This window comes from Oreochromis aureus, linkage group 16 (assembly GCF_013358895.1).
Source record: "Oreochromis aureus strain Israel breed Guangdong linkage group 16, ZZ_aureus, whole genome shotgun sequence".
Classification (NCBI taxonomy): Eukaryota; Metazoa; Chordata; class Actinopteri; order Cichliformes; family Cichlidae; genus Oreochromis; species Oreochromis aureus.
In genome coordinates, this window is record NC_052957.1 from 25,791,824 (window position 1) to 25,809,603 (window position 17,780).

Sequence of the window (17,780 nt, forward strand, 5' to 3'; positions counted from 1 at the left end):
AGCGCTCCTCCTGCTTCAGTCCAGTATTTAAAGACAATGCTTTTAAACATAAACCAAAACTGGGTTTTCTCCACTGCACCCTGTGCAGAAGAGGGAAAAAAAGACTGTCTGAATGTAATTGCAGACCCCCGGTGTGTGTGCGTGTGAACTGTGGGGTGGTAACTATAATTGGGGTCTTAATGACTCTTAATGGGAAGTAATACAGCAGCTTACAGTCAGTTAGCCAGATGTCCCTGCAGCCCCTCTACTCTCATCACAGCACACACCAATCTTCTTAAGGAGACAAACACAAACACGCACCAATTCAGAGCTAAGTGGAACTAACGTGAAGCCCGAGTGGTACACAACATGGACCTGAAACTCAGCTGTCACTGCCATCAAAATTTAAAATTTTCAACCTGGAAAATCAGACTAGAAATACACAAAGCCAAGATGGAGAAACTAGTCTCATGCATATATGTAAAAGAAAAAGAAAAAAAACCTGGTGCCAGACCCACCCACAACTTGGCTTTGTCAGTGATTCAAATAAGTCTGATGTTACGCTCGCTGGTACTGTCTCTGTAATTGCAAAAAAAAATAAAAAAATAAAATAAAACCAATCAGAATTTTGTTGGCGGGGTTCACTTTAATCATCATCATCCTCTTGTGTCAGAGCCAGAAAAAAATGATGAAAAGCTTGAGCAAGATTGAGACAAAGTAACTGCTGGAGGAACGACAGATTCTGCCTTAACTGAAATGATGTTGGTGAGACGCTAAGTTGCTCGCTTCTGACGGGCTGAGGAGTGAAGAATGCGGGCAGCATGAAAGACGACTAAATGGTTTGTTTACCAGGTTGCCCACTAAGGTACCATTTTAGGTGCCTAGCAAAGAACTGCGTGAGTTGAAATGGCAATCTGGTTTGAAAATTAAATCTGAGTAGTTGAAAGAAACATTAAAATTTCAGACATTTTTACATATACAGCTTCCTTCCTTTCTCTCAGGTTATTTATCTTTTTTTGCTTTTTATGTCCCCAGTCTTACTGCAGGCCATAACGTCTCTGTCTTATAATTTTTTCATGAACTTTAATTGTCTCAATTCATCACCTTGAATCATTGCTGCAGTATAGTACAACTACAAGAAAGTACACCTTCACGCGGACCAGGATGTGAGGTGGCGAGCCGCTCTGACAGCAAGGTGATGCAACGAGAAGTAAAAGATGTTGTGCTACAGGAACATCCGACTGTGAATGATGCCCTTCTTCCCCTTTATTTCCCCACAGTTAGCGCGTCTCTTTGATCGGCGGCGTCTTTTCTCCGTAGACACAACATGACTGCAGTTTCAGTTGGACTAAATTAATTCCAGATCACGAGCTCTGCTCTCCAGGATTTGCATATTCAAATTCTCCAGTCAAATCTCATGCAGCCTGACGCAGATTCCCACAACAGGGATCTGGGTTTCGTTCCCGTCTCTCTGCTGTAAATTTTTAGCGACAGCTCTTCTTAACCACCGCAGTTTCTGATGTGTTGTGGATCACTGTGGACAGAGTGTCTCGGGGGGCTCAGAGCAGGGTAATCTCATCTCTCCAAACTTCTGCAGCTGCCATCTGTATTTCATTGTGTTTTATCATTAGGAGTTCACTATAATGCAGGAGTTTGTTTCCATAAGTGACACCACATGTCTTGAGACAGTACATCTTGTTGGTTGGACCTAGTAGGGTTCACATAGCACATCTACCAATGGTACTGCTATAACTGGACTATATGAAGATTTAAAGGCGTTTTATGAATGAATCAGTGCAGTTTCTGATTTAGAAATTATGCTGATGGCTTTGGTGTAAAATGCATTTATTCATTTAGTCTGAGAATTGGCAATGACTGAAGGTAGCATAGATAGTAGAAGGAGGTTTGACTAAAAAACATAAGAGCAGCTCATTTAAAATACAAGCTACTGCATTTCACTCCTTGTAAATTAAACTCTCACGAGGCCACTTGAATAAATGCATAAGTGCATATATCACAGGACAGCAGCCCATGAGCTGTGATGAAACAAAAACACCCTGAACATTTCCAGACCAATTATGTCAGATGCCAAAAGTAAAACCAGGCACTTGGACTGGATCAGACTAGTTTTGAATAGATTTAGAGCGTTTGACTATCTAATTCAAAATGCCACCTAAACTGGACAGGTACTTTAAAATATGTGAACAACACTTAAAAAAGACTTTGGACCAACAAGGTAAAAATCAAAGGGCTATTAGCTGAAAACATGGCACATCTTGCCATGGTGTGCAGTGTGTTCTTGAAAGATTTGAGGGAGCTGGACAAGTGTAGGACAAAAGAAGAAGTGGCGGAACTAAAAAAAAAAGAAAGAAGAAAGAAATCTATGGTAGATGTGTCGTGTTCTGAGAGAGTGTCTGCTGTTTTGGTATGTTTTTTCGTGTTGGCTTGTTTCCAGACCTGCATCACCCGTCTGCGATTCCATCAGTGGCAGTCAGCAGGTCACCGCAGCCTTCCACTCATCGCCAGTCCGTCAGCTACTCCTATCGTGGTAACTCAGCTCTTCTCTCTCTTGTTGTTATTTGCCTCTTCGTATTCTAACTCCTGTTTCCTTGTGTCTCTACTTTGTTTTTGCCATTCCTGGAACAATATTTAACTCACCTGCAGTTCGCTTCGGTGGTCATCTGCCACTACTCACCTGCTCAGGCTCCATAACCTTCACTGGTTGTCCGTCACCACTCATCCATTCAGGCTACATGCTTTGGCCGCGTTCACCTCACCTGCCTGCCCTTCTGCCCGCCGCTTCTCTCTGGATCTCTGGAAATAATGACTGGATAAACCAACTCTCTCATTCTGCTCCTCAACCCAACACTGACTCTGTACTTCAAGTCATTCCTCCATTTACAGGCCAACTCTTTAGTTTGGTGTCGATTAAACATGATCACGGGCCCGGTCTAGTCCCCCTGTCATGGTTTGGGAACGAGGGTGCACTGGGCACGATTCAGCTCTGGTGTAGTCTGCAGCACTTGGTCCCCAAATATCTTTATCGGGACTTTAGAGAAAAAAGTTGAGGGTCGGGGTCTCTTGATGAACTCTGACAGGCCAATAATCCTGATGTTGTTCCGGCAACTACGTTCATCTAAGTCAATATTCTTGTTCTTGAGTTTAGCACAAGCTTGAAATATGGTGGCACATGATGCTTCGAGGCCTGGATGCGTTCTTCTGTCAAGCTGGCTTTGGTCTTCAGGTCAGTCAGTGTAGCTTGTCCGTGTCCAGATTAGCTTTAAGAGAGGCAAGCGCTGCTTTAATGATGGAGGACACGGTCGTTGATATGGACTGTTGGTGCTCCTCCAGTAAGCTGGCCAAGGCGGGCATGCTCATCTGGCTAGCTGAGGAAGGCGAGTCATTTCTTTTGTTGTCTTTTTATTTTGTCAGCCTGGTTCCAGAGGCCATGGAGCTTTTCAAAGAAATACTGTTCATTTGAATAAGAAACCGATCAAGTCTGGGACGGAAAAAAGCGATGGTTTTCAGGTCAGTGCGGAAAAGCACGATATATGCGCCTACTCCATTCTTCACTCCACCAGAAGTCGATTGATCTCAACATTATTGAAGGAGTGTGGGATCATCTTGACAGAGAACAGAACAAAAAAACCCAACATATTCCTGAAGACTAATTACAGAAATTACAAGAAAGCTGCCAAAGAGAGTTCATGCTTTGTTGAAGAGTAACGGTGGTCATAAACAATCATATTTAATGTTAGAAGTGTACAAACTCTGTTTTTCTGTTATATGCTGTATTTCTATAATATATGTGTTAACAGGTTTAAATACATTTCAATACAGTTTCCTAGCAAATAATAAAGAAATAATGGGTTTCTCAGTGTTTTTGCATCGCACTGTGTCCATATATACACACACACACACATATATATATATATATATATACCTTTTACCAGTAAATATTTCTATTTCCCTCAGGGGTTCATAAGTCTTTGTTACAGCTCTGGCACAGCTGTAAAAAATGTGAGTACATGTGATTCTACAGCAGATTACTTCAAGCTCTGCAAAGAACCAAAATACCACCCATGTTCAGCAGCAGTATCTGGATGTGTGAATCCTTCTACTTCACTACTCAGAGTCCTCTGTGGTCTGACTATGGGACCAATATTTTCTACATAGAATAGAAAAGCACTTGGCAGCTTATCCTCTAGGCCTGTTGAAGAAATGTTACAATCTCAACCTACATGTATGTGCTTGAGAGTGTGTGTGTGATACGGGGTATGAGTGCGGGCCGCAGGTGCCAGACAGGCTGCCGTTTCACACTCGTTTTCTGTAATTGGCCCGAGCCCCTCGTCTTCCTTCAATAGGACCCCCCTCAAATACACACACACACACACACACACACACACACACACACACACACACACACACACACATAGCACACACACAGTGTTAGAGGAATGAAGCAAGGCCAGCTTGGGCCTGACGCCACAGCAACCATGACGCCAGCCAATTATAGCACGGCAAGGCAAGGATGCATGATAAAGTCACCTAGCAACTGAGAGAAAGAGAGAAGAGAGAAGGGGGGGTAGTGGTGTGTGTGTGTGTGTGTGTGTGAGAAAGAAAGAGAGAGAGAGGGAGAGAGAGAGAGAGAGAGAGAGACTCGGAGAGAGATTAACAGGCATGGACAATCCACCAGCCACCAACCAATTATGGAAGAGTGTGATGCAGTTGCTTGGCAACCCAAACTGAATAAGCAAAAGGGAGAGAGAGTGAGAGAGAGAGAGACAGGTTGGAGTTTTGATTCTATGGGGATGTCGAGAGGTTGCAGCAGGGTTTCTCCTGACTCCACATGAGGTTGTGGTGTCACCTATATTGGGTGGGGGTGGAGGTGGGGGGGGAGAGTGGAGGTCTCGACTTAAACCGGAGTGACCAGTGTTTTAACCTGCATGACAGAACACAGACAGAATACACCTCACATCACGTAATATTGAGTCGCACAATACAAGCATCATCATTATGAGGTTTTGCAGATTTTATTGAACATGCACCTCATTTCCATGGAAAGCTTCACAAATGTTAATGCGGTCCCACTGCTCTCGAATGCTGTGACTCAAGCAAGCTACAGCAGTATGCTAAAGAAGTTTCCGTACCACACAGACCCGAGTGGAAAATAACGCCTCTCCTTAACTACATGAAACTGTAACCTACTGATTTGTTGTTGAGGAACTGCTGCATGTCTGATGGGACTGTTAAGGAGTGTCTGACTCTGCATTTACACACTGTCACCTACACCCGCCTGTGATGAACTTGAAAATGTTGACAAGTTCAGGACCCAGTCTGGGTGAAACGTGGCCAGCCGAAGTGTCACCCTGGTTAATTTTGTTTTGTAAAAAAAAAAACTGATGGAGGTGAATTTTTATTTTATTTAAACAATTCTATTGCTTAATGTTTCCAAGAAAGAACTAATTCTACAAACGACAGGCAAACACAGGTAACTACATGCTTACCGAATCTTACGACATTCTGATATGAACTATACTATTGTACTATTTCTGTACTATTTCAAACTGTATTATAACTGTACTACTTCAAAATGAAAAATGTTATCTTGGTAAAAACGCACAAATTCTAATATTGTAAACAGTTCAGGATCACCACTATTGATACAGCTCACTTATAAAGGTATTTGTTGCACATTGTACCTGGTGGTTGGTTGGCAGTGACATTCTGTGCTCTGGTTACACAGGTATAATAGAAAAGGTATAATGCAATTTATATAATTCATAATTTATTTACCATTCTATAATACGTCAGTTGGTTATATACTCCCCCCGTTTAAGGTTACATACTGACTTTTTTTGTCGTTCTCCTCTCCTCCTCAGTAAAAATACTTCCAGGAGCTACTTTATTGCACACTGAGTTTATCTGTACACTTTACGGCTGTAACAAGGCTGCTATTCATTCGCTTCATTAACTATTTCTGTTGCTGCAGCCGCATCGCTCGGATACCGTGAAAGATTCAGTTAGCGCAACATACCTGCTAACTTGCACTAAATCACTCACACAGGTTTGGTTAGGCTGCTGTTACACTGAGTGAGGTGCTGGAGACTGCTGAGAAATTCATTTTCACTTTAACTACCATTTTCTTTTCTCTTCTTCTCTTGCTGAGCTTATGTAGCCTGTGGCTGACAAACGGGCGTTTCTGCAGTTTGACGTTGGTCTGATTGACTCACTGCTGTTTGCTTCTCTATTTTATACAAAAAAAAGACACCAGTGATATATGCTTACACTGGTTCAGCCAATGTATCTTTTATTACTTTGTTTAATCAAACAATGCATTAATAATTGTAACTAAATTAAGTTAGGAAGGATTTTGACTGATTGCCTTGCAGAAGCTAGGCATAAGATGATAATGACAATCCGCATTCCAGCGAGCTGCAAAGTAATGCATGCAAATCCACATATTTTATTGCTCTTATGTATTTATTCATTTACTTTTTTGGCTGTAGAACAAAACTCCTCCACACTGAGCTCGTGCTCCTTCAAAAATGTGCAGCAAAGACTTTTGAAAGACAAAGCCTCTTTCCAAAACTGGCCAACTATCCTGCTAACTTGGCTGCCAAATATGTAGTTAAGTATATTATGTTGAAGTGCAAAGTGATACAATTAGCTGTGCACTGCTTTTAAAGATCCAACCACATCCAAGAAACTGAAAAGTAAAACAGTGGAGAACTAGAAAAACCCTGGCTGCGACTCAGATCAGCGCCGGCTGGGCACTTTACAGATTAAGTGAATTCATTTGCGTCTATCTGTTGCATCTATTAATGTTTCTGCTCACCCCTAATTGAACATTTCCATATAAGAAAGGGAAAAAAGGGAGAAATTGTTTTCAGTATGAACGCTTTAATACGTTTTCTATAAAAAAAAAGGAAATGAAGCACACGTGCAGCATAGCCGCTGACAGACCTCAATATAATGATGTTTCTAATGGCCTCTGGTGTGCACTATGTGACAGTAAGTGTATTGACACTGTGCAGGCTTTCTACTGCTGCTCCTCCCTGTAGTTTCTGCTATGCTAATCCCTCCCTACATGTATGTTCAATGATTTATGGTTATAATAACCCAAAAAGAGGATTAAGCTAATTAAACCACAGCACTGCGCTTGTAATGAACACATCGGGAGGGAATACACCACCCCCACATTTATGCCACACACACGCGCGCACACACACGTACAGAGTGTGGAAGCTACTGTGTCTTCAGGGTGTCCTCTTCGTCTTTTTTTTCCCACAGTGAATGATTCTGCCTTTAAAAGCTCATCGTTGGTTAGCATGACTCGTCTGTGGAATAATCAGAAGATTAAAGATACCCGAGCTCGCGGTCAGGGCACCAGAAAACTAGCGGCTCCACTCTGGATTAGCTACAATAAAGCTACAGTGGTGGGTTCCCCCAGCTATGCCAGGTGCTGCCCTGGAATGTAATGCTATACTTAAAGCCATGCAATGGTTGCTGAGGATCATATAAGCCTGTAACACGCTGGATTTATGATGCCAAAGTTGCCGGTATTAATACAGACGAAGGCTTCAGGCTACGTACTGTGATCCTGGTGAAACTGCTAACACTGTATGATGACAACCGGAGGACATAAACCGCTACAGTAAATGATGGTGTGGTTAAAGCTAAAGTTGAATAATGCTACCTTCAGGTGGTACAAATCTGCACATCCCCTGTGCTGCAGATAAATGATGGGTTCAGCCCGAGTCACTCAGGCAGAAGTTTTTAAATCCAGGAGGCTTTTTTTTGTTACCTCGAAACTGATGAGTGGATTTGTTGTGAAAATCCACCATGCACTGGTTCCTGTCAGTAAAACTAGAGATACACTATGCTGCCAAAAGTATTCACTCACCCACCCAAATCATTGAATTCATCTGTTCCAATTACTTCCCTGACCGGAGGTGTATAAAATCAAGCAACTAGGCGTGCAGACCGCTTTTCCAAACATTTCTGAAAGAATGGGGGGCTCTCAGGAGCAACAGCAACTCAGCCATGAAGTGTTTGGCCACGTAAAATCACAGAGTGGGGTTAGTGGATGCTGAGGTGCAGAGAGTTTTGTGGAATGGGTTTCTACCCTGGAGCTAAATGATCCAGGGATGAGTCAGGTATTTATAAGCCGTAAATACCATATTTCTGTTATTTATCTATTATTTGTTATGACTAATGATAAATGTCTTGGTAAAATGCAAAATCTGTTAAATCTGAATAACCTTCAGAAACATGGATCTGCTTCTCTGTCATAATGTACTTTGTGACCTATACAGATGGATTATTACAGAGTAAAATACAAGAAATATAAAGTTTATTCATCTTAGGCTACATCAGTCAAATCCATCTTTGATTATGAGTCTACTTCAACAAGCCAAAGCCTGTCTCCTCATGCTTTCACTACAGAAAACTCGCAGCTCCCTGCCCCTTCCTGGTCGCATTAGCCAGCGTGTGTTCTGTTTGAGGGTCACAGATGGGGCAGCTGCAGTAAGCAGCTAAAGCTGCACGTCAGACCCAGTTGGACACGGCTGAATTCGCAAAGTAATTTACTACCAGTCTATCAATCATCAGGCAATTACTGAGGCAGGGCCTTTCTGGCACTGAGGTGATATCAAGAAGCAAATGAATAATTCTGGAGGATCATCTGAGAAGCACAAGAAGAAGAAAAGAGCTTTTAATCTCTTTTAAAAATGCATCAGATGTTTTCTTTGCAGATTTCTGCGGAAACTCAACCAAATCATAGTGTGAAACATCATAAAACAGCACGCTAAGCCTTACTCAAAGCTTCCAGCTCCAGGCTAGAGTCTTTAATTCAAAATCAGAAGCTTCTAACCCACAGACATCATCAGACAACACCTCTTCCCTCCCTTGCCAGTCAGACTTGTACTTTTCTTCTGCTTCACTAACCGAGGTCAGTTAAACTGTCAGGCATAAGCCGACGTTTGTCCGAAACTTCTTAGTTTCCACGTCTCTGTACTGCACTGTACTAAAATCATGGGGAGCATTTCACAGTGACAACTTTGAGCCCACTCTGTGCACTGATCAAAATGCTTTCAGTGTCGTGTTTTACAAGTTCTTGCATGCTTTCAAACTGCAGGAAAAGACGCCACGTGGAAAACTTAAAGTTCATCAGAAACACCAGTGGCATCGTGAATTGAATTCCTGGGAATGCAATTAAGGTTTTACCTGTGTGGGTCCTCTGATGTGCCTTCAGGTGGGAGCTCTTGGTGTAAACCTTCCTGCAGCCATTAAACTGGCACCGGTGGACTCTCTTCTTGTTCTCTGGTACGTCTCCTGCCAGACTTCCCACCCCTCCCTGCTCGCTGTCACTGAGCGCTCCTCCTCGGCCTGGTGGGGATGGTAACGCTCGCGCTGCTACCAGCTTAGCCGCCCCTAATCCCACCTTCTTTGCCACCAGTTTGAGCGTTAATGTACCGTCTGCTGTTGCAGTGAGCGTCTGTGTGGGCTTAATAAGGTGTCGGCCAAGCTCCGGTGATGATGGCGGTGTTAGGGAAGTGACAGCGGCACTAAGCTGAGCGGCACTGACTCCTCCGAGAACTTGCTCCTTGCCTGTGAGGGTTTCAGCCCCAGCTGCTGTCTGGCTCTTGTTGGGATTGGGAACGTGTAGAATTTTGGCCTGCACCTTCGGGAGGGTCACAAGTAGCGAAGGTGGACTGGGCTGGTCAGGGAGGCTGGGAAGGAGGGGGTCCATCAGGTCTTCATCGCTGTCACCCCCCTGCATAAACGCCGGCGTTAAGAGACAGTCCAGCTCATCGTCAAAGAGCTCTGAGAGTCGCTTGGGCTCGGTCTGTAGATACCGCTCCAACTCTAGACACGTCTGCAAGAGAAGCACAAACCGAGGGTCAATATTTGTATACCTTTAAAAAAACAGTTGGTTATCACAGTTTATCCAGGATTATAACACAAGTTTCCCATTTTATGAACGCTGTTTAAACGACTGTAACTGTTACCGTTAGTGCTAAAACTCAAAGGGTTTTGGAAAGAAGAGAGGACAAGCTTTACGGAGGTTTACGGTGTACCAAAGCAACACAAGGCATTCACAAGCACACAGAAAAATCAGCCCCTCCGGTGCACTTCACATGACTGTAACTCCTCAGTCACTTTGGGCAAGAGAGAAATTCAAATGCTTTTCTAAAGATGAAAAATCCTAAATAAGTCCTGCTGACCTCTATGACACTTGTGTGATAAAGAGTTTAAAAAAGTAAATTTTCTCGTATCCACAACTGACCACCTTGAGATTTTTGCCTATCCTGGTGCTTTTACTGCTGACATAAAGTAAGGACAGTTATTATTTTCGTGCATGAAAAAGTTTGGCGTCAAATATTTGAACAAACAGCCAATGCACTGCCTGGCGTGATTTTTTTGCTTGTTTTTTTGCACATTGCTATACTCAGTACGTTTCTCCAAACTGTAGACATTTCAGAGACCTTGTTTACCAGTCTATTTAAGTTCAGGTACCTGCTGTAGGCTTAATATTTCTCTGCAGCTGTTGACCATGTTACCTGGCACACGGCGGTCCTGAGAGAGGAGGGATTTAGCCTGTGATTGATTGCTGCTGCCCGGCCAAGCTCTCTGGAGCCCTGAACTGTGGAAGCCTTTCCTGTTCCCACCCCCGCTCACCCAAATCAACCAACCATGGACGTTATATCGCAAGACAGGGAAAAGAAGGGAAGTCAGATGACAAGAGGACAAGTCCAAGAAAGAAACAGAGGAAATAATGGAGACGAGGAGGGGAAAAAATAAGGAAAAATAAGCGAGTGATCCTAAAATTCTTTATTTATCAAGCAACAACAGAGACATCTGCACTTTTTTTAAAACCACTGTTCACTTGCTGTTGGCAGCAGAGCACCATCACCACAGTTGTTGGTCTGCCAGCCTTCGGTGCCTCGGTCAAGGGCACCTGCCACATTATCTCAAGGGATCTGAGCCAAAAACCTTCCAGTCACTAACCTACTTTTACTACTGCGAGGCTGCACTTCTCCTCTGAAAACTTTTATGGTTTCTGCGATTCTTGTTTGGTCTCTGCTAAAAAACTACCAACTGCACTTTTCAGGTCTCAGAGAAGCTGTTCGATTGATCTTGTTGTTGCTTTGAATGTTCCGACCTGCAACACAGGTTACTGCCGAAATCCGGCCTGCATGTTCAGGCATGAAAAAGAAGACATGTGTACCACCTATAGAGGAGCATGATCCAAAGAGATACAAGTAAAGCTCACACACGTGCTAATATGGGGGTTAGCTAAAAAAACAGCCTTCATTAAAGAGTAAAAAGAGGGTAAAAGGAGAAACACTGATAAGTACATATTACTGAATACAGAAACGGATACAAACCAGATGTCAGACCATAGGAGCTCAAAGCAGCAGCTGCATTTTTATGATGTCTTATCACAGTCTTTCATGTTTACAATAATAAGGCACTTTTGGTTTGGAAATTTAATCCTGAAAATACTTAAGGACGGATTTCGTGACAGCTCAAAGTCAAATCTGATCCTGTTTTCATGAGCAAATGTTTTTGCTCTCTGTAGTTTACTTTTTCATATTGGTGACACATCTTTCAATACACAACTTTAAACAACAGAAGCTAATTTGGACTCAATTGTAGCTTCCCTTCAGCTCAGTCTCTCATCGAACTCAATCATACTGCGGTAACAAGCAGTAAATTAACTAAATTAAATTAATGTGCATAATTTTGGGGGCACTGAGGACGTTTACTCTCTATAAAGAACTATAAAGAACATTTCTATGGCATGAGTTTGCTTTTCTTTTAGTCTTTCCACCTTTGTCTCTATTCTTTAACTTCTATTGGAATTATTTTCCTCAGAAAGGTGAAAAGTTTATGAACACCATCCACAAAATGGGATGCTTAACTGGGAAACAGTAAACACTGGATGCCTGGACACTGGTATATTGCTGTTCGGTGTCACAGGAACTAAACAATGTTTTGATCTTTTTTCTTTCTGTCAAAAGTGCCCCACTCTGTCCACTCAGCACTTTCTGAAAGCTACCTGGCTGTGGCACTGTCTGTCCCGCTGCATGATGCATTTAATGTCTCCTCTTGGAAAATGAATTTCCTGCGTTTGGCCAACGGCCTTTGGCAGCCTCAAAGTTCTCATCCTGATCCTCTGGCTCCTTCCACCTCTGTCATTGAAGCAAATTACAGCTACTAGATAAATGTGTGTGTGTGTGTGTGTGTTTTAGCTGCAGCTGGTTGACTCCGTCCATTCAGACGGGCCGGCTCTGGAGCTTTACTTCGCTCAGCCTGAGTGATGAGACAAACCAACACATTTAGTCACAACATCTGTTGAGTGGTGATAAGCTGAACTTCCTCTCCGTCTTTCTTTTCCCTTTTTCCCCTTCTGTTTAAAAGAATGCCCTTTCCCCCCTAAGGATGCACATTTGCATTTGAATAAAAATCAAAGATATTTCTTCGGGGGTGGGGTTGGGGGGGCTTCCATAAAGAAACTTGAAAATGATAAGCATGTTTGTACCGACATCTTGCAACAATGACTTTTGCAAAGCTACTAGTGCTGCGAGGAAAAAACCTTCTTGTTCGCCTTTTGTCCAGACAGTTGCTTTGTTTTGTTAGCATTTGTGTTCAACTCATTCATTGCTGTGTGCAACACAACAGAGCAGGGCATGCTAAAGGGTCTGTTATATCTCCGTTTAAAGATTAGGTACCGCTAATGGATCAGGAAGCAAATGGAAACTCAGGCTGCCAACTGTTTTATGGTGAGATAAAAGAGCCTCATGCCTGGATATTGGAATAATGATTACAACAACAGGAAGCTCTACAAGAAAAAATAATGAAATGACACATTAGTCACCTTCAACGATTAGAAAGTTAATGAAAGAGGTTACTTGAGATGGCTTTGGATCTTAGAGAAAGCATTTAATTTTTTAATTTCTAAATAAACCAAACCAATAAATGTGGTAATTTAAACTTAATTTACCGTTCTTGATTTTTGTTGTTCTGACTGGACATTAAGAACGGCTTCTGAGTTTAGTTGCTGAGATTTTAAGTTTTACAGCAGAATCTGGCAGATGCTGGAGAGCTTGGTGCAATCCTGGTTTAATCCTAATGACACCCCCAGCATGAGCGACTGGGAGAAACAATTACTTATTATTAACAGTATGAAATGAGTTTGGAAATGCTTAAAAAAACCTTTTTCCTCCATCTCCACATGGATTTGACAAATGTGACAACACAACGTTTGATGAAAACTGAATGGAGAGACAATATTTTCATATTCTCATGACAGGCCCTACTTTTTAACCTTTTTTTTTTCTGTGCTTTTGCTTCTTTATTAAAAAAATCGAGTCTGTCTGAGTTGATTTTATTAACATTTTATAACTCAACGGGCTTAAGACGATATCTAGTCGTAAAGGTCATCTAAATGAGTAGCTCTGAATTTATGGGCTTCTTTGTTTGTGTGTTTGTTAATATTACTGGAGATTATGCCTTCATCCTGAGGGATTAGGCTCTTAAAGCTTGCAGAGTACATGCAAAGTATTACTAGAGATAAAAAGAAAAGTTTTGCAAGATTTTCAGTAAAACACTGTTATCCTTTCCAGGTCTCAGCAGAATAAAGTTTGGCTGCTGTACTGTATGTGTTACATACATAATTCATCATCCTCGAACACAGCCGCCGAGCCGTTAATATTAGCTTGCTTTGATACTGTAAATACAGCCTCTGTCAGTGATTTCTGAGAGCATGCTGTACTATTGTTTTATCTTGGACTAGAAATCAAAAATAGAAAGGTCTGCGTGTCTCCTGGTGGGGGCTGGACCGATGCTGACGATAGTGGGAGGTGGGTGGGGAGGACAGAGGGTAGAGGGAGCCCGAGGCTGTGCAAGAAGAGCGAGCGGCAATCAAACCCACGGCCAGCATTGAACGCGCCGCCTCTGACATCACACACATGACCTTCTCCTTCATCTGTCTCTCCTACACACCATGAATATCAGGTAACAATGACATGTTGGGCCTGCAGCATAGTGTGTGTGTGTGTGTGTGTGTGTGTGTGTGTGTGTGTGTGTGACTGTGGATGCTGGCTAACAGCTCAGACTGATAGCATGTGCAGGGCTCACCTCCTGTTTCCCTGCTTAGTCCCACACCATATGGAGAAAGGTCACATCGAATAACACATACAAACACACACACACACACATAGACACACACATGCTCAGCGTGGATTTTACAACGAAACTCTCCTTGTTGAATCATCAGTGCAAACAATGAAACACAGAGCAGAAGAAAATCTCTTAACAAAAGTTAAAACCTTTGCAGGACAAAGCCAAAAAACTCACTGCAGGATGGAGTTTCTGATCAGCAGCTATTTACTTAAATACAGCTGGGCTTTGCGAACAAGTACGACAGGTAATAAATGTCACTGTAAATGTGCTAATGCGACGGTAGAGCTACAGATTGGCTTCTTATCATTAGCAAAGGAGCCTCAATAATTTACAAACAGTGTTGAATGATTCAGATTGTCAGGTGTTTCTGTGAATTTGGAAGAAATACTTCCAGAAGCAGCAGCTCTGCTGGACACACTGTTCATTTAGCTTTTTGTAGTGTTCCTTCATTGAAGTAAATGAAGTAAGATTCAAAGTAGTCAAGTCAAACGAGGTTAGGGGCAAATATGGGGGGCGCCGCTGCCGTGAGCACGGACCAATTTATTTGAAAGCCGTTCCGAGATTCTACAATTTATTTATCTGTAAAATCAACTGCAGCGCATTGGAGTGAGATCAGCGAGTGGATGTGCTCCACGTGATCGAATGAAACAAAAACAATCGGAAAAAAAAAATTCAATCTTTGTCCCCCTTGAATCCTCTATTTTCCCTTTGTAGCTGAGTGCCTGATTTAACATCTCTTCTAAAAAAGCTAGCACTAATATGCAGGTCCTGCCTCTGTGTGTGTGTCCTCAGCCTGCTGAGGTCCATTAATAATGAATGCAGAAAGCAGAGGGCTTTGGATGGAAGCGCTAAGAGCTTTTGACAGACAAAGGATCATCGAGGACGCAGCTCAACAAACAGACTAAAGTGGATTCAGCAGGAGATGCTCCGTCTGTGTTTACACGCGCACGGTTATCTGACTATTACCAACATTTCCATTAGGACAATGGTGAAATGCAGCCATTTATGTTATTCTGTAAAGTGATACTTCCAACAACGATCTGCCTCGCATGTGGTCAATGGCTGACTGAACGCCACGACAAATACGAAAGGCTCTTTGCCCTACGAGGCTTTAGATTTCACAAAGCACTGAAACTGATTAAGATACACAACATGCAACAACCAGGCACTGACTAGTTGGCGGGTGACACCACCACACAATCTTTTACACACTCTGTCATCGATTAGTCGAGTCAAATGAAGCATCGTTTTGCAAATTCTCAAATCTGCCCGGTTTATTTTCCAAACAAATTTTTTGATGGAGCAGTAGAGAGCAAAGAGGGCATGATGTGACCATTATTATCACGGATGTCAGCAGGCGACACACACACACACACACACACACACACACACACGTTATACCAGGAATCTCAGTTAAAACCTCTTAATAGAATGAACAAGCAAATCAGGGGCACTAAAAACACAAAGTCTCCTTAAAGTCGAACTCTTAAAAAAACCCTTGTATTTATTTATTTATTGTTTGGTCCCATTGCGAGGGTAAAGACATCTGTCTAATGACAGACAGAATGCAGAGCAGCAGCTCAGTCAGCAGGGGATAAACATGCTGCGAATCACATGATGCAAATGTGGAGGTTAGGTAAAAAATTTTAAAAAACAACAACAAAAAACAGCCTTTTTGTCAAAGAGAGGCATTATTTCTTGTGATAAGCTGAGTAGCCATATTAGTTGTCCACATTCCAGCTCCTGCACCGTGTCCATACCTGATGGATTCACCAGTGAAACCTGGTTCTTGTATTTGCTTGTAGCTCTTACATCCTTACACACAAATTCCCAGATAAACACAATGATATAAAACATGTTGGGTATAGCCAATATATCCACTCCAAATGTCTGCTTCAGGTACGTGAATGCAAAGCAACCACCTGGGTGATGTGATCATTTTAAAGTTTGCTGCTTTTTCTTTTTCTAATGCTTCTGGTTTAAAAGAACCCAGGGTTTGCATGATTGTTCTCGCCTCAGTCTCAGTAAAGCCCAGTGTTTTCTGTGCTTCCTCACATTAGTCACCATAAATATAGTGGTGCGACAGCTACTCTCGTGTAAACCTCCCCGCAGACTGTTACTGCCGCTCCGGATTGTGGAATCAGTTTCCTCTCATGTTGCTGTAAAACACTTTCTCCGGTCTGATCCTTCCAGTTGGTTCCTGTCTCTCTTTATCTGCGCGTGTATTCCAATATGTTTATTCCCCTCCACATTATACAGCTTTTGGCTTCAATTTATGTTTTTCTCTTTACTTTCTCATACAAAGAGGTCCTAATTAAAGTGCTTTGGCTCCCATAAACTGCTCTTTGAAGCGCTACCTCTTGATGGATCTCGGTCTCTCCACGCAGCGGGCTCTGATGGCTAATTAGCCACTCAAAAGAAAAGGCAAAAAGAGGCTCTTTATTCAGTTAATTTGCTGATGTGACTGTGTACACAGAGGATGTGCATGTTTGTGAGAGTGAGAAGAGCATAATGACTTTTAACTGATGTGTGTGAATATGAGACGCCTCGTGCTCGAGAGTGCTTGCGCGCAATATCAAAGCTTCAGTGTCGGCAGAGTAGATGCGTGCTTGACGTTTCGTTGGAGACTGAAGCCGAGCTTGTGCGATGCGATGCTTATTCCAGCCGTGTCTGCACGGAGTTACGGTTTATAACTCGGCGATGGTGGTGATGCGGCCAAAAAAAGATCCTTCGACAACCTTCCAGAATCATTTCTTTTAATTTAGTGTGGCAATTTAGTAAATCTTCAATCTTAAAAATGTGAAACTTGGACAAGAGTCTAAGATTGTTGAACGAGGAGCATTACTAACCGGGTGAGGGTGAGAATGGTGAGGGATGGAACAGCTTGACTTTTCATCTGAACACCTAAAACAGCTATTTTATTTTATTTATATAGCGCCAAATCACAACACCGGTCAGCTCAAGGTCCTTTGTAAAGATCCTACGGCGAAACTCCCAACAAGCATAGCAAGCAAGCTCTTGGTGACAATGGGAACGAAAAACTCCTCTTTAACAGGAAGAAACCTCAGGCAGAATCAGGCCCAGAGGTTAGCCATCTGCCGTGACTGGTTTTGGTTATTTTTATGCTAATCATGCAGCTAATACAGTCTCCAAATAAATAAGTAAATAAAATATGTGGACACCTGAACATCCCACATAAGTGGTCATAGATGTAATTTCAATGCCATGCATATTCACGTGCTGCTGTAACAGCCAAAACTCTTCTAGGTTCACTCCTGCCACATGATTTCTGAGCCTGGCTCTGCAAATTTGATCCCGTTCAGTTACAAGAGCATTAGCGAGGTCCAACACTGATGCTGCGATAAGGCCTGGCTCACAGTCAGTATCACAGATGTAGCTGAGGTCAGGATAGCACAACATCTTCTGGCATGCCACTTTGTACTGTTCGATTTGATAATTTCCTAAAAAGAAAAACTAAAATAATAATCCCAGACTAAATCTATATGAGCAGACGTGGTCCAAACCATTGCGCTATGAAGTGTAACACAGCAGTATAAATAATGCAGTCTGCACCTCAGCATGCACACAGACAGCTGCCATTTTGGAGA

The 17,780-nt window shown here is 42.5% G+C and overlaps 1 protein-coding gene across 2 annotated transcripts in view; it reads right to left on the reverse strand.

Annotated features, from left to right (window-relative positions):
• klf7b (Kruppel-like factor 7b) overlaps positions 1 to 17,780 on the reverse strand; it is a 64,656-nt gene that overhangs the window by 16,149 nt on the left and 30,727 nt on the right. For both annotated transcript variants that reach the window (XM_039600273.1, XM_031732957.2), the window contains exon 2: positions 9,208 to 9,859. In XM_039600273.1, the coding sequence (XP_039456207.1) occupies positions 9,208 to 9,859 (652 nt within the window). The remainder of the gene's footprint in view (positions 1 to 9,207; positions 9,860 to 17,780) is intronic.